The sequence below is a fragment of the Rousettus aegyptiacus genome, unplaced genomic scaffold, assembly GCF_014176215.1.
Source record: "Rousettus aegyptiacus isolate mRouAeg1 unplaced genomic scaffold, mRouAeg1.p scaffold_m13_p_3, whole genome shotgun sequence".
NCBI lineage: Eukaryota > Metazoa > Chordata > Mammalia > Chiroptera > Pteropodidae > Rousettus > Rousettus aegyptiacus.
The window spans coordinates 134491821-134514029 of NW_023416306.1; the positions used below are offsets into that span (position 1 = coordinate 134491821).

A 22209-nucleotide genomic window follows, 5' to 3' on the forward strand; every position below is an offset into this window, starting at 1 on the left:
TCACAGATGTGTTTCAGAATATTCAAATTATCTAAAATATGACAACCAGAAAAATAGATTATTACTCTGAATATATATATTTCAAGCATATTACAGCTAAAAATAAATTTCTGTCTAACATCTGTAGGTGCTTAGCAAGGCAATTAGCAAATCCCTGATTTATACTTCTGTTTATTCATTTCACTAGTAAAAATTTATTTCATATGTCATGTTTTATACCTGATTATAAGTATCTTCTACATGGAAGTTTTGATTTCTTAGTAAGAACTAATTATAATATTTGTAAAATACCACAATGGTTCCGAAATATAAGCACAAACTTTTAGTGATCAGTAATGGCCTACAGTTGGACCAGGTGTATAGACAAACATGGGCTCGATTGTTTAAGATGCTAGCTGAATAATTCCAAGTTATACTGATTGTTCTTACCTGATGAGGATAGAAAGGAAGAAGGGTATGTTCTTAGGATAGGCACGGCGTGGCACTCTGTAGAACATCTGGGTGGATCTGACGAAGAGTTAGCTCTTCTGCTTACTCTAAGAAAACCTCCTGTGCAAGATGAACATAGAGCAGGGCTTTGATAGAGGGCAGTAGCATACACAGAGTATGTAGACTGAATGGACAACTGGCCAAGGAGTCAAAGGGTCCAGGAGGTAGAAAACAGAAGTAATAACATAAGGAAATTTGGGACATTCACAAATTTTCATTGCCATAGAGCCAATGAAACAAAGAAGAAATCACAAGGGAAATTAGGAAATACTTTTGAGATGAGCAAAAATGAAAACACAGCATAACAAAACTTATGGGATACAGAAAAACAGTGCTCAGAGGGAAATTTTTAGCTATAAATGCCTGCATTAAAAAGGAAGAAGGATTTCAAATCAATAACGTAGCCTTCTGCCTTAAAGTAGAAAAAAAAAACTATACTCAAAGCAAGCAGAAGGAAGGAAATAATAAAATTAAAGCAGAAATAAACGAAATAGAGACTAGAGAAACAACAGAAAATCAATAAAACCAAAAGTTGGTTCTTTGACAAAGTCAACAAAATTAGCAGGCCTTTAGCTGGACCGACAGAAAATAAAGAGAGACTTAAATGGCTAAAGTCAGGACTGAAAGCAGGCACCTTACTACCAATCACATAGAAATAAAAAGGATTATAAGAGAATACTATGAACAGTTGTATACCAACAAAGTAGATAACCGAAATGAAATGGAAAATTTTCTAGAAAAACACAAACTAGCAATACTGACTCAAGAAGAAATGTAAAATCTTAGTAGACTTACAACAAGTAAATAATTTTAATTCCTACAAAGGAAAGTTCAGGACCATCTGGCTTCGCAAGTGAATTCTATCAAATGTTCAAAGAAAATTTAACACCAATCCTTCTCAAACTCTTCCAAAAAATAGAGGAATCACTTTTTAAATTCTTCCATGGGGCTAGTATTACCAAAGCCAGACAGAGACTTCAAAAGAAAATAAAGCTACAGACCAATTACCCTTATCAATATAGATGCAAATATCCTCAAGAAAATACCAGCAAATCTGAATCCAGCAGTATATAAAAGAAGTATACATCATGACCAAGTACTATGTATCCCACAAATATTAGGTTGATTCAACATATGAAAATCAGTGTAATACACCATAAGAATAGAATAAAGGGCAAAAATCCCATGGTCACCTTAGTAGACACTGAAACACTTGACAGAATTCAACACCCTTTCATGGTCAAAACACTCAATGTACTTGGAAGAGAAGGGGACTTCCACAACTTGATAAAGGACATCTACTAAAAATCCACAGCTAACATCATTGTTAATGGTGAAAGATTAATAACTTTCCCTCTAAGATCAGGAGCAAGAGAAAGACATTTGCTCTTACCACTTCTCACCATTGTACCTACCTGGTTCTACCTAGGGCAGTTAGTCAAGAAAAAGAAGAAGATATAAAACTGTATTTGCAAGTGATGTATAATATGTACAAAACCATAGAAAAATCCACATCAAAAAATTATTGATGCAGTAAGATTGTAGGATAAAAGGTCAACACACAAAAATCAGTTTTATTTTATATACTAGTAATCTAAAGTGAACAATCTAGAAGTGAAATTAAGAAAAACAATTCAAGTTACAGCAACATTAAAAAAATAAAATACTTAAGAATAAATTTAACAAAAGCGGAAAACTTATACATTGAAAATTATAAAACATCATTGAAAGAAATTTAAGAATTAAATGAAAAAACATCTCATGTTCATGGAATGGAACTACCCAAACTGATCTACAGATTTGGGACAATCCCTGTCAAAATCCCAGTAGGTTTTTTTGCAGAAACGGATGAGCTGATCCCAAAATTCGTATGGAAACGCAAGTGACTTAGAGTAGCGAAAACAGTCTTGGAAAACAAAACAAACAACAAAAAAGGACAGAGTTGGAAGATTCAAATTTCTTGATTTCAAAACTCACTACAAAGTTATAGTAATCAAGATAGTGTGGTACTGACATAAAGATAGACTTATGGAATAGAATTGAAAGTTCAGAAACTAACCCATGGTCAGTTGTTTTTCAACAAGGATGCCAAGACCATTCAATGGTGAAAGAATAATCTTTTCAACAAATGATGCTGGGACAATTGGATATCCACAGGCAAAAGAATGAATTTGGATGCCCTACCTCACATATACAAAAATTAGCTCAAAATGCATCAGAGACTTAAATGTAAGAACTAAAGCTATGAAACTCCTAAAAGGAAACATAGGTATAAATCTTTATGGCCTTAGATTAGGTAACAGTTTTTAGATATGACACCATCAAAATAGTGGAATCACTGTAATAATGCCAGTGTTCCAGGCCAATGGATAGAGCCATGCAAACCACAGCTCTAAAAAGACCTTTGTGAACCAGTGTGGGAGGTGAGGGAGGTGCTGACCTGCCTTGTCGTGTCTGTAGCTTGGAAAAGTGGATTGAGAGGAATGCCACAGTAGGGATGGGGGAAAGACGATGGAAAAGATGATGGGCAAGATGAGGGAGTGGGGTGGAGGAGTTACTGTGGGGCCTGCCCTTGGGTCCTCAAAGACGAGTAAAGCAGGTTTACTTAAGATGTGAACACACTCTCTTGGCCAAAAACATACTTAATAGACCATTTATTACAAAAGTTAATATATGAAAGTGTGTATGCCTTCTGTGAGTTATGACTATTTAATCATAAAGGTTAATGAAGACATAAGAGAGTTTTCACTATTTACTTATCTGCCTGGCTGGCATCTGCACATCATTCCAGTGGTACTAAAAAGAGTCATTATGAATGGAGACAATCATCTACCCCACCAAACACCTGAACCAACACCAAGACACCTCCAATAGACTCTTCACTTTGACATGGTTCCTCTGATGTTTCCTAGAAATGCCAACAAACATACCATGTTTGAAGGAAGCAGCATTTGGCACCAGCCCCACCTGGTAGCTCAGTGAAGAAAAGGGTGGAGGTTAATCACACAGCTAGACACTTCCACATAAGCTGGGCAAAACAAGGAGGAGGCTAACATCTCTATTCTAGAAGAAGATGACACATGAAGAAGGGAATGAAAAAAATAGAGGTTTGGGAAAAGGAAAAGAAAAAGGAGGGAAGAGTCTGTGTTATGACCACATTATTAAAAAGCTTCTAAGTTTTTCTCTCTCTGCTTTGTTTCTCCCCACTTCCACCAAATTATCTTTTTAAAAATATAGATTTCAAGCTATTAAACCTTCTGGGGATCCCCCTATATATGGGGTGACATCTAAACTTCTTAGCATGGCGTTTGAGACTCTCACCCATATTTTTTTCAGCCTCACTTTGGGTCAGTCATTAGTCTTCAAAGCTTCACCACTCTTTAACACCTGTAGTTATGTTCCTCCCTCTACTTGGAAAGACCTTCTCCCCTTTTTCCCTTTGTGAATGCCTAAACATCCTCTAAGGCCCAACTCTCCTCTTTGAAGCTGTCTCTGTTACCTTTCCACCTCCCCCATCCAACCACACTCCCACCCACTGCTAGGCAGAATTCAGCATAGCATCATTCACAAAACTTTATTATAGTTTCTTAACGTACTAAATCAAATTGAGTTTGTGAGTTTGTCTTCCAGTAGATCATGAAGTCATCCAGCACAGGGATTTATCCCAGCACCTGGTAGCAATTATGGCCCAAGCAGGATCTCAGTAATTGCTCCTTCAAGTAAATTAAAATGTGGATTTTTCTAGCGGGGCTAGTCCTCCACAAATGGAATGTGGCCTAAGTTTGTCTTTTCTTCTATGGCAGCCTATCCCATTCAGCTGAAATGGACCTCTATCCTGTAACACAGCAGCTAAGTATAGAGGCCATCATAGGGAAACTCATTTCTGTTTCCTTTTTTTCCCTTTGAGATTATTCTATTGAAATATAATTCATAAAACTCTGAAATTCACTCTTTTAAAGTACACAACTCAGTTCCAGAACATTTCCATCACTCCAAAAAGAAACCCAGGACCTGTTAACAATCCTGATTCCTCTCTGTCAATCCCTGACAACCATTAACTAATCTACTTTTGGTTCGTAAGGACTTCCCTGTTGTGGACATTTCATATAAATTGGAGCATACAACATCTGGCTTTTTGTGCTTGGTGCCTTTAATTTAGCATAATGCTTTAAAATTTTCTCCATGTCATAGCATTTACTAGAATTTAATTCCTGTTTATAGCTGAATAACATTCCATCACATAGTTATGCCACATTTTGTTTACCTGCTCATCAGTTGATGAACATGTGAGCTGTTTCCAGTTTTAGACTACTATGAATAATGCTGCCATGAACATTGTGTACAAGTTTTTATATGAATGTATAGTTTTAGTTCTCTTGGATGTATACCTAGGAGTGGAATTGCTGGGTCATATGACAACTCTGTTTAATTTTTTAGCTTCCAAACTATTGCACAGCAACTGTACCATGTTACATTCCACCAGCAATTTATGAGGGTTCGGATCTCTTCGCATTCTTGTCAACACTTGTTATTTTCTGTTTATTTGATTATAGCCATCCTAATAGATGTGAAGTAGTGATTTTGTGATTTTGATTTACATTTCCCTTATGATTAATGGTGTTGAGCATATTTTCATGTTTTTATTGGCCGTTTGGATATCTTCTTTGGAGAAATATCTATTCGAATCCATTGTTCATTTTTAAACTGGGTTATTTGTCTTTTTATTTTATCAATTGTAAGAATTCTTTATATATTCTGAATACTAGACTAAATTTTTTTCTCTCATTCTGTGGATTTTTTTATTCATTTTCTTAATGGTGTCCTTTGACACAAGTTATTTAGTTTGTCTCTTTGTTTTGTTTTTTACTTTAAAGCCACTCTAGTATGATCAGAGGGTAGGAGGCTTAGATCTCCACCTTATCTCCACCCTATCCCCACCCCACCCCTGGGACCCACATAAGTCCTTAGAGTTCTGTAGATTATAGTTTAAAAACCATTGACTATGGCCCAGATAATCATTTGTAAACATGTATTAATCCCAGAAACAGGTACTGGAGACAGAGAATGAATAAGATGCAGTTGCCACCATTAAAGAGTTTCTACTCTAGACTGGGAGGCAGACCAGTAAATGGTCATATGTAAATAGATCACTTTAAACTAAACTACAGGTTGTATAAGTGGTATGAGACTTAATGGCCTGAGTTCTCAGAGGAGCACAGTGACTGTCATTTTAACCACTCAGATAAATGGCTATTTACGATAAGCTAATTAATGATGTTTGCAGCTATGTAAATTTTATAATAAAAGTAAAGACAAGGTATTGGAGAAACAGAAAAGAGAGCTGATAATGTACCAGAGGGCTATACAGTGAAGGGTAGCCAGAAGGGCCCGTAAGAGTTACCCTCAGATATACTTGAAGCCCCTTTAGAAGTTCACTATGGCTGCAATGCTTGGCACAGTATCTAGAGATGAGGCAAGGGCCATAGTTCAAAGGATCTTTATACACTGTGCCTGAAGGCATTTGCACTTTGGGGAGGGGGAGGTACCTGAAAGTATTAAGCAGGAGATCAACAAAATCAGATTTATCTTTTAGAACAATAACTGACAGACTTGTGGAAGATGGGTTATTAGGAAGGACAGTTAGGAAGCTATAGTTCTGATCAGAAATTATGAGGGCTTTATTAAGAACAGTCTTGACATGTTTGAAAGGTATATGATCCTTTATCAAAATTCAGAAGTCTAGGCTTAACCTTAATGTTTAGGGGGGAAAAAATGTTACCCTGATATTTTCCGTGTCATGTTGCTTTCCCACACACCCCGTTTTACAGATGAGGAAACTGTGACAGTAGGGCTCTGTCTGCTGTACTGTAATTGACCTTGATGGAAGCAGAAAGTTACAGCTGAACATTTTGGCATGAAAGGGAGAGATTATTTTAAAAGCTATAAAAGAAGACAACTTAGAAAGCATTGCAGACATGGCCCAAAGGCATAGGTATATTGCAATACAGTTCAGTTTTGTAGTCTATAAGAATGAGTTCGTGTCTTTGAGAAAGAATTAAATTCTCTTCTGCATATTCTGTTTAAGTTGTCAGGGAGGAGCTTGACTCGCTTTAGAAAAATTTACATATACAAAAGATGTGGCTCTTAAACCACCGTTATCTTAAAAAATGAATTCATACAGAATCACTCATTCCTAGACAGTTTAACTGAGAACTGGTTAACTGAGAAACTGCTGGGCTGTGAACATAGCAGGTGCTCTCCGGGGTCCTGGTGAGGACATGAGAATGATTGCCTAATAATACCTTTCCTGGAATTCAGTAAGTGGTATTAACCAACTCCAGAGAAAATAATAGTCACTCATATTTTGCCTTAAGGATTTGGCCATAATTCTGGCTTCTGAAGTTAGCATGAAGTAACAGGAACAGTCCCCATCTCTCCAGCTCCTAGCAGCCTAAGGACAGCCTGTTCCTCTCACGACACACAACTTCAGGTTTTAAAGTGAGACCAGACTTGCCGGCCTGAGCCCTCCAACACCCCGTGCAGGCCCAGAGCTTCTGACCACAGTGACTAATACTAACCACTTGCACAAACAGGTATTAATGATGTGGGCTTTCACGATGTTTGTAACTTGTATGAGTTAATGACTGAGGCATTAGAAATTTGGTAAGTTAATCCAAGAGGATACACAATAGTCTTCTCCACCAGTGATATTGTTAACTGGACCTGTGTCTCATAGTGTTGGGAATATATAACTAGGAGCCGGAAAACTGATATTCCTCTTTTGTGTAAGGCAACCCTTAGAAATGTAATACCTCCTTTAAAAAGTTCAGCATGTTTAAATTAACATACTTTGGCTGGTTTGAAGATTGAAAATAGGTTAGCATTAAGGCCATGATTCCTTTTGTAATTACTTTTTCTATTGGTAATAACTTTCCTTAGAAATGACATTAACATTCTACCAAAACACAGCAGTAATCCAAAAGTTAATGTTCTGTTCATTTATAATTATATTTAATTCATATTTATGAGTTGTTGGGAGGGAGGAGAAAGAAATAAGTTTTAAAAATGTAACAGAAGAAACAAGGTAAAAGCAAAATTTATCCTGAAAGTCTGAAGGATATACAAAGTGACTTAAAAGTGAGAAAAACTAATTTTTAAATACAATTACATAATATCAGATTTTTTTTTAGCTATTGATGAAAAAACTCTGTATTTCTATTATTTCCTAGTGCTACTGAGTGAATTTGGTGGATAGGTTTTCTCCATTTCTTCTTTTTTTTTAAGAAAAGAAGTAAAATATTAACATAAACATCCCTATGATTTTGATTTCAGTAAGTCAATTAGATTTTGGTTAAATTTTTTTTAACCAGGAATAATTCCGTATCTTTAGGCAATCGTTAAGCAAGTAGCTTTGTGTTGTTTTCTTTGAATTGTCCACAAAGCCTGATGTATTATTAATGAATTAATTTCTTGGTGGTGCAGGCCTGTGAATAGCATTCTGTGAATGGGCAGTTGCCTGGTGGAGCCACTTTTGGCTGCTGTCATTTAACATGTGTTGCTCTATTGTGAAGTCTCATCCAGCCGTAGGACAATGCTCATTTAATCCACCATGATGGGACCTACACACCCTGAGCCCAAGTTGGATGCCAGGGTCAGTTACCCAGCAGCTCAGGCTGGGGCACTGCTCTGCCTCACTGCCTAGTTGCTGTAATCATTCTGCCTGCCGTTAATTTTCCCTAAACCAGAGAAAACGCGTCTGTGAGCAGTGTGAATGTTCTCAAAAGAGATTCCAAACTGGTCGGCTGGGGTGTTGCCTGCATCCAGAATGGAGGCAGCATTCCAGGGAGTGTAAGTTCCTTCCTTCCTCCTGGAAATGGAAGCGTCTGGGCCCATGAGATCCCTGATGTTCTGAGGTCCAGAGTAGCAGATGGCATTATGATTTTCCAAATCCTGATGAACATTCTAACTGAACTTGTTCATTTCACAGTATGTAGTTCTATTTTTTCCACTTCCTCTCCCTCCCTCCCTCCCTGTCTCCCTCTCTTTGTTCCTCTCACATTGACTAATTTTAAACTGATTCGACATCTTCTTTAGCCAGCTTTAAATTCCCTTCTCTCTGCACTTATTGTAGAGGACCAGGTAAGGGCATAATTTCGCATATAATTTTCAGTCTTTGAGTCGCAGCTGACATAGCCTTTGAATTTTTTTATAAAAACGTGTAAGCAAATACCACCAACACTTCTATACCATGCAGCCACTGGAAGTTGTTTCTCCCCTAATCCATAGCTCGCAGCGCGAACGGTGAATGGCAGTAATTATTTTAACTAACAGTCGAGTGAACATTCAGGAGGACGTACAGTGTGATGACATGGACTTGGGCTTTCAGGGAGTTTTCAGAGTCAGGCTCCATAGTGTTATGGCTTGTTGATTTTTGAGGACACGGACCTGCCAGGTTCTTGCCCTTGAACAGTATATGTGGATGTAGTTCAGATGTTTCAGTGTTAAACCCTTACCTGTGAAAAGAAGAATAATTCCTTTCATTTAGGAACCTGTTAGGGGTTTTTTTTCTCTCCCAGGTTTTTCTCTTTTATTTTTCTTTAATATAGTTTATTATCTGCCTTTAATCCTAGATTGCTTTTAATCAGCACTCGTGCACATGGAACCTTGTGAAACACCCGTGTGTATATTAACATTATAATTTAGGTCCTGGATCAGACATGTGTAGCTGGACTTTTCCTGAGGAAAAAAATTGACCTTACCAGTGTATGAAATTCAAACGCTATATAGGGACAAGGTAAAACCACAGGTAGGAATTGCTGAATAATTACCTTTAGACCAGCCTGAGCAGGAGGCTTCCCACGAGGGTGAGCTCATTTAATGGTTCCTAAAACTCAATCTCGTGGATGTCAATGGTCATGCTTGATTATTTGCAGTAGTGTTTTATGAAAAAGCAATAGAAATGCATTGGGAGGCTACAGAGAGAGGGGACAATAACGGGTTTTACTTTTGTAAATGAGACAAGCATGTTTTTTTGCTGCTCTGCCTGCACCACTGAAAAGGGAGACGTGTGTGGATGTCAGCGCGCGAGTTCGTGTGTGAGCATGTGTGTGCCCTGTTCACATAGGCACCTCCAAATCACACCGTGCACTCCAGCTTATGACCGACAGGAGACCCAAAATAAAAAGGGAAAAATAGATGTTCATTGGCTGTAGAAAGGAAGCAATTTTACCAATACTGTTTGAAAGATTAATGTATTTTCCAGTTCTCTACCTATCTATTTTCAAGGAATTTTATAAAACACCAAGATCTTTTGCCATATGTTTAGAAAATCTCTAAGTAAATGTTTATCTTTTAAGTAACAAAAAATTAGTAGAATAAATGATGGCTTAGTTTTGACATTATGACAAAGTTTGTTCCTCTTGCCTCTTATCCCAATACTGAGGAACCTCTGAAACATATTCAGGGAAAAATGAAAATGGGAAAAATCTTTATAATCTCAAATTTCAATTACCTAGAGACAGATTCCTTTAGACCTGTTCATTTATACTTTGTTTTTCATAAGCCATCTGGTCGTGATGTTCACTTGCATAACAGCTGGTTCTCCCTTGATTTAAGAGTTTATAAGTAAGGTGGGTGTTTCAGTGGGGAAAATTTCAGGCCTTTGCCCCTGGTTCCAGGTCCATCTGAGACAAGTTAAATGAGCTGCTACTGTCAGCCCAGACCCAGTGGATAGAACTTCACACCAAAATGCCCACATATGTAATTTGTCACATCTGGCAACCCAGAGCATGGGTGACCCAGTGCGGAAATTGAATCATCTTTCACTTTCTCTGCTCAGGGCTTGATGTGGAGTGGGATGAGTAAAAGGAGGGCTTTCTGGTCTCCAGCTGAGGAGGGTCAGAGGCTTTCTTTTCTGATGATGTCCATCTGCAAGCCGTCCTAAATTTAAAGCCTTATGCCTGCCCCAGCACTGCCCCTCATAACACCACACAGCTTAGGTCAGGTCTGTCTGCACTGTGAAATCAAATACACACATTTGTCAAAATACTGATTGTTCCCTCACAGAGTGGCCGCGTTTTTAAGTGTTTTTAATAAGCATTGGCTAAATTTTTACAAATCTGATGTGTAATCCTGGTTTTACTCATATCTAAAACTGAGCTATCTCATTCTCTAACTGACCACCTTTCTCTCGATGTGTCTGCCATTTTTCCTGACTGTAGTCTCTTACAGCAAAAGTATGCAGATATGAACATTGAGGACCTTCAGAATATTAAAGCCAAGCTAATTTTCCAGAATCTACTATTGGATCATACTTTTGTTCATAGATTAATTTCTGTGTATATCTTTAAAGGTGAGGATCCAGTTTTGGGGGCGGGGGGACGTTTATCTTTTCCCCCCCCCCCCAAACAAACTAGGTTTCTTCCCCAGTGGAAAGCAGATTTGTCCTATGGATTCTGCCAGTTGTCTCACAAAGACATTACTTTAAGGCAGTGAACAGTGAAGATCAAAAGCCAATTTGGAGTCTGACAGTCAAAATGCTGTTCTGCCTGACATGAAGCCACTGGAATCACAAATGACCTTTGATCCCAGCTTTGTGGATAGAAGTAGAGCGATAAGAGAGCTGTGCCAGTTAGTATGAACCCCAGTGTGTAAGATCAGAAATGGTTAGGCCAGGCTAAAGGAACATGAGGCTTGAATTAAAAGATTTATTTTTTAAAATGTTAAGAGCATAACTCTCAATACTGGTCAGACTTCAGGTGACTGTGACGGTAACCACCTTTTGGCACCATGAAGTCTAGAAGTAGACTTAGAAATCTAAGTTGGAAGGCTTGTCATATATTATTTAACTTGCCACGCTGGTTTAATCTAACCACAGCACAACTGACCTTGGAATTCACCAGTATAACTGGCACCTTGAGAATTTTGAGAAGTTGCCCTTCTAGCTTCCTTATGTTTTACTGCCAATAAGTATGAGATCTTAATTTGAAGGAGTGCCCATTTTGCACAAAGAGAAGGGGACAGAACAAGATTAAGGTAGTCAGTGACCCTACACCCCAGGTGCCGTCTAGAATGAGGAAGGAAGACAGTAGGAAAGCAAGGAAAGTGTCTTACAGCCCTCCAGATGTTTAGACTTTGTCTCCTCTCTGAACTCAGGTACCAACCAAACTGTATGGAACCCTGAGTGCTCCCCAGTACAGCCTGAGTGCCCAGCCTTGGCACTCTTACTTGGCCATTTCCTCCATCTTGCAGGACTGTTTATTAAGGTACATGTCTTGTCCCCTTGAGCAATACACATTCTTTCAGGATATGAATTAAGTATCAGTCGCCCCACAATGCCAGGCTCCGTGCCTTTAACATGGTAGGTGGTTGAGAAAATTGTAGAATGAATGAACCAATAAATAAATAATGGACGATTGTATCATTTTTTACAGTATTTTCTGTCTATGTCCTATCAGTGTCTGAATTGATTACCACATTATTGTCAAGTTCCATTGTCATCTTTGATTAAGCATTAAAGGCAAAAATTAAATCTCAGGTGTAGTTTTTAAAGTAAAGGTCTCTTAACTTTTACCAGCTGCGTAGTTATGTTAGCTTTCTTCTTAATACAAAGCCAAGCCTCTCCAAGAATCTGGACCTCGTTAGAATTTTAAAACTAGCTCCTTACCTTTTTTAAACTTTCTTTTTTGACATCATTTTAGATTCATGCAGTTGTAAGAAATAATACTGAGAGATCCTGTGTATCCTTTACCCAGTTTCCCCCAATGGCAGCAGCTCACGAGTATAGTACAATATCACAACCAGGAAATTGACACAACCCACTGCACTTACAGATTCCATGTGTGCGTGCGTGTATATGTTAATGTTAAGGACATAGATCCTTTCAAAGCCAAGAAACATCTTAGTTTAACAAGAAACTATGCCTTTAAAAAAGTCGTCTCCCTTTTAAGTCATTTCAAAAGCATTTTTCTCATTTATGCTTTCTGTATCTAGAATATCCAGTGTGCTGGCCTGCTCTCAAGGTCACAATTGTACTTATAGGCACACTTACCCTTCAAGTGAAATAGCAGCACCTGTGATTGGAATTGGACCTCCTCCCTCACTTCTTTCCCCACTCTGAGTGTGCAGGTACACACGTGCACACACACGCACAGATTTTCTGCCACTTGCCTTTTTTTATGCCTGAGTACCTTGCTGACAAGTGCTAATAACAAAATACCCAGAGAGAGTCCAGTTGAAGTTAGCATACATTAAACATTCCGAACTTGTCCTTTTGCTCATAGATTGTGCATAATTAATAATTAAACAGTTTCAGTTGTAATGGGTTGACCTTCCTGAACTGTTCATTATTCACGAGGCAAAGGCATCACTCAAACTTTTTTCCCATTGTCCTTCGCTGTTCTGTAGCGTGCCGGCTGCTTGTGTTCCAGTTTAGCAAAAGGGGCTGACCAGGTAGTTACTGAAACCTCTGAGACTTGGAGACTGTCCTCATTGATGGCCAGAATTGCTTACTGAAATGGTTTATGGCAGCTGTTTTTGTGTAACAGTTGCCTGCTCCATAACGAGATCCAGCTCATGTCCCTTTAGCAGGACTCTAAAGTTGATTTGGGACTAGAGTCTCAGGTTAAGGCTTTTGGTTAAGGTTGTGTCCACTCTTCGTTCCATACGTCCGTGCTTAGAAGCTCAGCTGAAAAGCATCCCCCAAAAAGCCTTTAAGATGAACAATGGTACCCAAGGTCTTAAAGGGAATGACTTTTATTAACAATTTAGAGTCGGTTTCAGCCAGTCCTGAGTGTTACTAGTGTAAATGCTTCTCCAGTTTGTGGTGGTGGTGTTTGGTTTTTTTGTTGTTTTTTTTGTTTGTTTGTTTTGGTTTGTTTGTTTGTTTGTTTGTTTGTTTGAAATGTATTTCTTCATCTGACTTGAACCCGTATTTCACTGGGAACAGTTTTGATATGTAGCAACAACTTTCGTACTTGGTCTTCTGAGCCACGTGGCGTGGTTCTCAGTCTCTGCCTCACCCAGGGGTGACTGGGTGCGGCCCCTCCCCGGGAGCCTCAGTGAAACTGGAGCAGCTTTCCAGTTAGCCTACTTCCCTCCTTCAAATGCATTTGAATCACATCACAAAATAGACAGGTTCTGGGAGGTGTTTTACATCCTGATCTAAGCTAGCTTCTAATTTTACTTAAAAATGAGGCAAGTACACTTTAAAATCCTATAGTGTGATATACGCTGTCTGGTCTGTTGATTTGATTTCCTCTGGAGTGTTAACAGCCTTGTGCTTCTGTGGGGTTGGAGACTCTCAGAGGACTCCTTTGCCCTGTGTTTGTGTGTGGCACTCTGATCACCACCAACCCCAGCCTGCCAGTCAGTCTTCTGTATAGCTCAGAAAATTCTCCTTTGAGGTATGCAAGAGACATGGACTTTAAAATGAAAAGAAATATCTGGCATTATGCATGTGAGAATACAATTTCCCCCTGCATCTTTGATGAGTGATGCTTTCCAGGCACCACTGAGATGAGAATCAACTCTCTGTGGTTCTGCAAAGTCGACTTGGGCTGGCATTTTCACAAGTGAAATAAATTATTCATGGGTACCACCCAGTGTTCCTTAGTTTTATATTATGAGGAACTTAACAGGCTACAATATCAGGTCTTAAATAAAATTAACTATCCATGCAAAGATGTCACATTTCCTCGTTTTCTTTCTCATCCATGTTAAAATGACAACTTCATCAAATTGCCTAGTCTATAATTCATTAATTTACTCTTGATATCATACTTTGAAATGAGGCCTACATTAGCATCATGTTTTATACCAGGATCTTTGTAGAAAACCAGTCCAGAATTTTAACCATCTTGGTAAATATTCAGCCACATAAAGACACTAGGCTTTTGTTTTCCTAAACATTGCTTTTTAAAACAACTGCTACTCAGACACTTACAGTACTACAACCTCCAAAAAAATTTTAGAAACAAATGACTTAGAGAAATAACTGCCTGATCAGAGTCCATAATTTTTGTACCTCAGACTTTGAACTATCTTTTTACTAACCGTTTTTGAGACAGTAAAATGTCATTTCTTTAACTGGGCCTTATAGAACCTTGCAGGCTTGGTGATATATATGGCTTTCCTAAAACAGGCTGGGCTGAAATTGATATCATGTTTTATTTTTGCTCTTCAAACCGATGGGACTTCTGTGACCATTTTATAGTACCTTCGTTGAGGATTTGTCATGTTATTGTGTGCCTTGTTTCTTTTGAGCAGACGATTTCATCAGCCCCCCGTTTTTCATGTCCTCTCTCTATAATGCCTGCATGTAATCCTTTGAACTTGGCAAGATTTTATTTCACTCCCATTTTCCTTTGTTTTCCTTTCCTCTTGGAAGCATGTGTCTGCTGATGACAATTTTAAGTTTATGATTACTAACCTTCCCCTCCCCTGGATAAATAGAGTAAGTTCGAAGGGGACAAGTAGGCAAAAACTAAGAAAGATTTTGCTCACGTTCCTTTTCTTTTAACCTCTTACAGATTTTGGGGGGGCTGTTTTGACCCCCTCAGTTCCTTTTGAATCAATTGTGTTTTCCAGTAGCTTCCAATTGTTTGAATTGGAAACAAAGCCTTAATAAGAGTTCTAGTTAATTTTCTCTCTTGTAATTACCGATCTCATTTTTCTGATAATTGGCCACAGCAATTATATGTATATTTACTAATCACATAGGGGGCTGTGCGATTGTATCTATCTGCCACCATTGATAATGACACGCATATTGCAGAGGTGCTTTTATCATCTTCTTTTTTCCACTACATCAAAGCCATTTCCTCTCGTTCTCAATAATGAATACATGCATGCATTTGACACAGTTGTATGCTAGAGAAATTGTTTGGCTCCCACCAAATGCTGCATGCTCTGAGTTTCTTGCCTGCAGCGCTGGAAGGTTGTATGTAATGATATATTGCTCATCCAAATGGCCAAAGCACTCCAAAGCACAGTGAGATTAAAATAAGTCATTCCTTTGTTAATTTAAATAGGTGCATGTATCATACTTTGCAGGGCACTTTGTGTAGGGATGTCAGGGAGGAAAAAAGCCGCCGAAAGGTATTTTTAATAGCAAATGAGAATAGATGAGAATGGAGTCATTTGCAGCTGCCTACTTTATGTGGCTCTCTTGTTCCAACTGTAGGTCTAATGAGATGACTGTTAAAGTACTCTGCAGTGTAATTTCATTACATCCTGAGCCGTTACACTATAAACACAGTGGCGCTCTCTGTCATTCTTGGAAAAACTCCTAAATTCTTAAAGCCTTCCTTTGCAAATGGTAATGGGGTTTGCTCCCTGTGTTATGCGGTGGTTGTTGGCGTTTGTTGCTGTGTAGTTTTCTGCTCGTGAGAGTGCCGCCCACCCCTAGCCCAGTTTTGTTTGGTGGTCAAGGTGGGAGTTTTTCATTGTGTCCTTAATTCACTGGCTTCCTCATATGACAAGGTCGCCTAGACTGACAAATAGGCTGAAATTCTTTTTCAGGAAACAGTTTTCATTCTATAAGCCTTTCTATTAACGTAAAAAAAGAAAGAAAAAGCTAACCCAAATGATTCCGTTAGGGGCAAATAGTTAAGAGCAGTTGAATATACAAATAAATGTAAATAAAAAGGAAAGTGTAAATAAATAACAAATCCAGTAAAAGAACAAAGGTCAACACAAGAATAATTTCACAGCTCTTTGTTAATTACAAGACCATTTGTGTGTTACTTAAATAATCATTAATTTCTCATTTACACTTCCGTACCTTCTCTCCTACCCTGTGGCTATCATTGTCCTTTTTCCACCTCCCCTCCCTATTTGCTCTTCTGTTTCTCACCGTTGGAAAATGTGTGTGGCTTTAAATTTGGCATTTTATGTAAACATGTGGAAGAGGGTGTAGACAGTCTTTCTAATTGAATGAGACCTTATTTTCCTTTCCACATGGTGATGAATCCTTGTTATATATTCATCTTTATACTGTTACTTTGGCAGGGGAGGAAGGGTATGAAGAAAGAAAAAGGAATCACTGTGACTTTTGGTGACTTGTTTTTCCTCCATCCCAGGATTCGCCCGTCCTTCCGGTTGGAGAGTTCTCCGAGCCATTTGTACATTTCATCACTCAGTGGTGAGCCCGTTTGCAAACATGCCATGCCCTCAATGTAAATGATACATGCCATTAACTCGGAGGCTCCGTGAGACCTTATGGCTCTCGCTGCTTCCTTTTGGAGACAGGAGGGACTTCAGGGCCTTGGGCAGATGGGGCAGCAAAGCTGAAGAAATTGTTTAAATTATGTAAACGTTATTTACACAAAGGGTTATAAATGTACTTTAGAGGCTTTTTCCTGTTTTAGTAAACTGCTAAGAATCAGGCTACTTTGAGCACAGATACTGTTGCTATCTAATTTTTTTAAAGAAATACAAATTTTATAGCCCCTATTGAACAAACAAAGCTTATTTTTATTAATGTAACCTCAAGTTACCCATAAAACTGTCTGTCACTTAGCGGACGCAGCACAGTTTATTAATTCATCCGATTTTCAGTAAATAACTTTTATCTTTGGTTATATTTTAAGCGCAATACTGGTGTCCCATTTCAATGAATTTTGTTGTTTGAAAGACCTATGGAGAAATGGTTCTGTTAGGCCCACTTTAACCATTAAAGAACTGAGAGAACCCACAGGACTTAAATCATCAGGGCCCTCAGAGTCCCCAGGCAGACCCTGGTCATTTTACACCTGAGGAAACAGGCATTTTCCTGCCGAGGGTTCTTTTTCAGCCTTCTGCATTTTCCCTCCCAGTAGAAGGAGTTTTTCTTTCATTCGCCCTTTCACATCATCCACCTCCCCGCCATTCGTTTGGCAGCACTCGGGTGGCCCTGGCAGGCCCAGTTGCTCTGCCCCCTCCTTGTGTCCTCTCCCTCACTGCAGCTTGGAGAGAGAGAAGGCAATTGGGAGCAGGCGAACGACCACCCAGAACAGGAGACAGAACCAACTAGAAGCTGTTCTGTACATGCTGGAGCTCCTTCATAACCACCTTCACTTACCTTCCCCTCCTTCGCCGAATTCCTCATTTCATCGCACCCCTTCAGAGTCGTGTCCACTGGTGGAAAACAAACCCTTCATTCCTGTGGCGCCATGAAATGGTGCGATCAGGAGTTCTCGCTAAGGCGAAATGGTTGTACACTCTCCCCTTCCCCTCTTCTCCCTAGATCCATCTGACGATTATGCTAAAATGAAGCCAAGAGATGTTCCTTAATGTAAATGTCAGGCTTTAGCACCTTTTGACTACGTGCGATATGTTACCTCGTAATAAAAATGTCTCATACAGTTAATATTCCATAGAAAAATATGTAGAGAAGTTTTTCCCCCGACTTTTAAAATTTTATTAACTCTATTTTTCTTTTAAATACATAATATTTTGTAGCTTTTAAAAACTATTTTCACTCTGCAAACATTTTATATCCAAAGCACCCCCTGTTAGGAAAAAAGCATACATATTGGTTAAACCTGGGAACCCTGAGTGCATTAATAATGTTAGAGCCATTATTCAGAAATATGTATTAATTCTTCTTAATTTTCCCTTCCGTGGAATTCCTAGAAACGCTCAAAAGCACATCATGGGACTGCCCCATTTCAAAATGCGGAAATTGAAAAATAAGCTATGTGGTTCCTAAGCTTGCTGGAGCACCTGCTTTGGGCATCACTGGCTCCAGAGATGTTGGATTTGTGCTGGACCACCACACGTATTCACTGTGTGGCCTGAGACCAACCTGGGGGTGGGGCTACTTCTGGGCAGACATGGAGAAAAGCAGATAAAAGTTTTACCTTCCTCCTGTCCAAAAAATTAAGCAGCTGTTATATAAAAGTTTTATGGAGACAGCGGGAGGGATAACCTGCGTTGAAATTTCCACAGATGTCAAGCCGAAACAGAAATGATAGTGGGTAATAGTCTTGTTTTCCCAAGAGATACAGCTACTTCGGAATGTCGGATTAGAACTGTTACCAACTCCACTGGAGAGACAGCTTGAATTACTTGCTAATGGATGTAGTATTTGAGAGGTGCATATGGTTATTTATAGCGAAGGCAAATGTCCTTGATTTTATTAATGGTTCATAACTATGGGTCTTGTTTACCAAATGATCATTAAAGTTCTCTTACTTAAAAAAAAAAATACTGTCAGTAAATGCAGAGATTATATAAAGAGTTTTCTTGCTGGTTAGAAGACACCTTATGTAAAGAAAAAGCATCTGTGTGATTTTCCAAGTAATAAAAGCAGCATTCTCTCTTCATGACTTCGTCCCACACTGAGTTTCGTACAAATACAGTCACCTCAGTCCCATGTGTAGGTGCTTTGTGACATACCTGAGTACATGCTACAGCTATTAATTACACCTTTTGCATATAAGCAAAAATTATTTTACATGAGGAATCTGATTCTTTAAGACGCTAGATTTTACCAGAGCTGTTTAATGAATTGTCAGCTTGAAGCCAAAATAAATGAAAGTCAAGATAATGTAATAATAACCTGTTTGTAATTTTGTAGCATTATCTAAATTCCTGATCTCATATATTGTTATTCAGAGCAATAATGGAAAAATGAGATGTTTTCTCACTTGATCTGGTAGTCATGTTTCCTTTTATTGTCTTATACCAATCACCAAAAAAGGAGTATATTGTTCCCTAAATTTAAGTTTGAAATAAATTGACAACTGAATCAGGAAGAGAATATTGCTGCTTTTTTTTTCACATTAGTTTCAAAAGTAGAATTAGAATAAATTGAAATTCATTCTTTATCTGTATTGCAAGACTAAGTCCAAAAAAAAAAAAAAAAGTCTTTGTGTTTCTGATTCGTGAGATCTCCCAAAATCCGATTATAAGCCAAATGAAACAAGAGGGGATATATGCTAATACAGGCATACGTCAAAGATATTGTGGATTTTGTTCCAGACCACTCCAAATAAAGCAAACGTCGCAATAAAGTGAGTCATAACCTTCTGGCTAGTGGGGGGTCTCGCCTTCAATTTGTGAAAAAAGCAACATCTGCGAAGCGCAATAAAGCGAAGTGCAGCGAAACGAGCTGTGCCTTTGCTTGGAGCAGAATTGAACAGGACGGGTTCTGAACACATTCCAGTTCCAGGGGAAATAGTCAGTGGCGGAAATCATCGCACGAAGTTACAGACGATGTGGGTAACAGGCAGTTTCTTTTTTCTCTTGCAGCATGCGCAAACAGCCAAAAGAAAGGCCAGCACCTGAGGAATTAATGGTAAGTAACATTTTTTAAGTTATATGGGAATTCTCCAATTATATATCTATGCTTAACATTCTGATAAAAGGACCACAGTGGAATTTAAAACATTCACAGGCTCTGGAGAGCCATCAGTATTTACTTAATTTGGGAGGGTGTTTTTGAAGCTCATATGCTCAAATAATAGTTGTTACTTTTTAAACACCCGCCACTGTTTTTGAAATTTAATGCAGATCTCTTTTCCTTTGCCTTCCCCTCAAGGGTCACAAGTTAATCTAGGCTACTCCTCGTTATTATTTGTCATTACAGCTTCTCAGAACTCAGAGGATTGGTAACAAAAAAAGGGAGACCACATGTTAAGTTTTTAGTGCGATCCTACAGGAAATTCTGAATGTGGCATGGAGTCCTCTTGGATTCATGTAAAATGAAATTAGATTGGCTGCAAAAGATCAAGTTAATGAGAATCTTTGGTCTTTCCTCAGAAAGAGACAACTACAAGGCTGCTGGTGCTGTGTTCTCAGCTCCAAGCCCGCTTTCTTTGATTGCAAATGACAGTTTTTAGTCAAGCAGGGAGAGGAACAGAGACGCTCCCTAACAATTCCCAAATGGTCATTTATTTAGTGCAGATTGTTGATTTGACAACGCACAAGCTGTTAGAATAACATTAGAATCCAGCATTAGTAAATAATAATTATAGTCTACTCTTTCTAATGGTTTGCGTGCCATTCCCGATCTTTAGATTATTGCAGTCAGAGCAAATTCCAACCAATTTTCTTCTACCACTTTAAAACAATAAGCATTTTACAGAAACTGGTTCATTCAGAGGTTTTCATCCTTTGTATTTCATCCTAATAAACACTCGAAGCACTCAAATTTCTGTATAATGCAGATTTCATCTTCAAAATAAAATAGCAGTTCCTGTCCCTTTTGCATCATGAGTGCCTTCAGGAAGGTAGTTTTCTCTTTAATATATCTGGAGCAAAATCTCGATTTTGGGGGATAGTTTCAAGTTAAAGAAAGTTTACCCCTAAAACCTCTGTGATTTGTAGCTGTGCAGGTTTCATGTCTAGAATAAACTGGCCTTTTATTGGGGGGCGGGGTGTCTCTTTGATGGTTGGGAAATTCTCGCAGTTAGTCACGTCTGAGAAAACTTGGAACAGGTTCTAGAGATGGAGACCCATTTACCTTGTACATTATTTTGCTATGGCTGGATAGCTCAGCTATTAAAACAAAGGAGTAGGGTTTCATAAAGCAGATATGTTTGTAAATGCATGTTTCGATACTGCAATGAGTTGGCCACTTAAAAATAAAACATCTACAGATGGTACCTACACCTATAAAAGTACACACACATATGTGCTGGTAAGGAACACTACTCCAGGGTGGCAAGTCATAAAAACAAAGTGAAGGTGAGTGTTTTCAGTGCCTTGGAAGCAAGTTGTATGTGTATGTCTGTAAAGAGAGAGAGATAAAGAATACTATTTCGATATATCCGTTTATAACTATATAACCCGGTGAGTGTTGTCTCACATTTTTAATTAACAAATATCAATAAATCAGTAAAACACATGAAAAATTTAGTCACAGGAAGCACCATCCTATACTTAATTTAACATTCTTTCTAGTACTACTCACAGTTTGAGTTAAATGAATGGATTCTCTCTGATAGCAATGATGAGATTCCCCCCGGCTTAGGAAGGGCTCAGTGAGGAGGCAGGAAACAGTGAGTGCATGTAAGGCTCCTGTGGTCCAAGAAGTTGAGCCCTGCCTTCCTTTGGCCAAATATCAGGCCCAGTAGGGGATGGGAAAGAAAGCGGATTGTCTCTGGCTTGAGGAACCTGAGTCACATCTCAAAGACCCAGTCTTCAGGAAGCAGTCTCTTTATTCTTTCTAGCATATTAATGGTCTTAATTTTTCCTTTTTCCTTTCTGCCTACAACCTATTTGAAAGCGTCCTCTGGAATGCACAAACGAACTGGAGAGTGCATTTGTCACTGTGGGTGGGGGCCTGCCTTTCACAGCTAGAGCAGTTTATCTCCCAAGCAGCAGGGTATCAGTGTGGTCTGCCCAGCTTGGGCCGCATTGGCTGTGAGGCCTGCAGGATTGTCGAGGTTTCCCTACAGGCCTGCATTTTCCAAATCAAAGTTAAGAAAGTCAGAGATGGGTTGGGTAGAAATACTGAGAGTTACAGATTTACCACTAGGGAGCTCGTAAATGGATTCCGACATGGCCCTGACCACCGGTGAACGCAGCAAGTCTCAGCCTAAGTAAACCAAATTGCAGGGAGGAGTGGACCATCACAAAGTGGACACTCAGGTGGTTTTTGTCTTTTTATTTGTTGAGGTCACCTTATATCCAGAATACACAAGTCTTAAAATCATTATCTTTGCCATCTTTGACCATGTCAGGCTTAAAGATGAAATGTAAAACTCAAGTTCAGACGCTTGAGGCCATTAAGTT

The 22209-nt window shown here is 38.8% G+C and overlaps 1 protein-coding gene across 4 annotated transcripts in view; it reads left to right on the forward strand.

Moving 5' to 3' along the window:
- Positions 1 to 22209, forward strand: part of MAP2K5 (mitogen-activated protein kinase kinase 5) — a 233478-nt gene that overhangs the window by 178818 nt on the left and 32451 nt on the right. For 3 of the 4 annotated variants that reach the window (XM_036218037.1, XM_016140982.2, XM_016140980.2), the window contains 2 exons: positions 16569 to 16630; positions 19723 to 19768. In XM_036218037.1, coding sequence (XP_036073930.1) covers positions 16569 to 16630; positions 19723 to 19768 — 108 coding nt within the window. The remainder of the gene's footprint in view (positions 1 to 16568; positions 16631 to 19722; positions 19769 to 22209) is intronic. The other variant, XM_016140984.2, reaches the window with a different exon arrangement.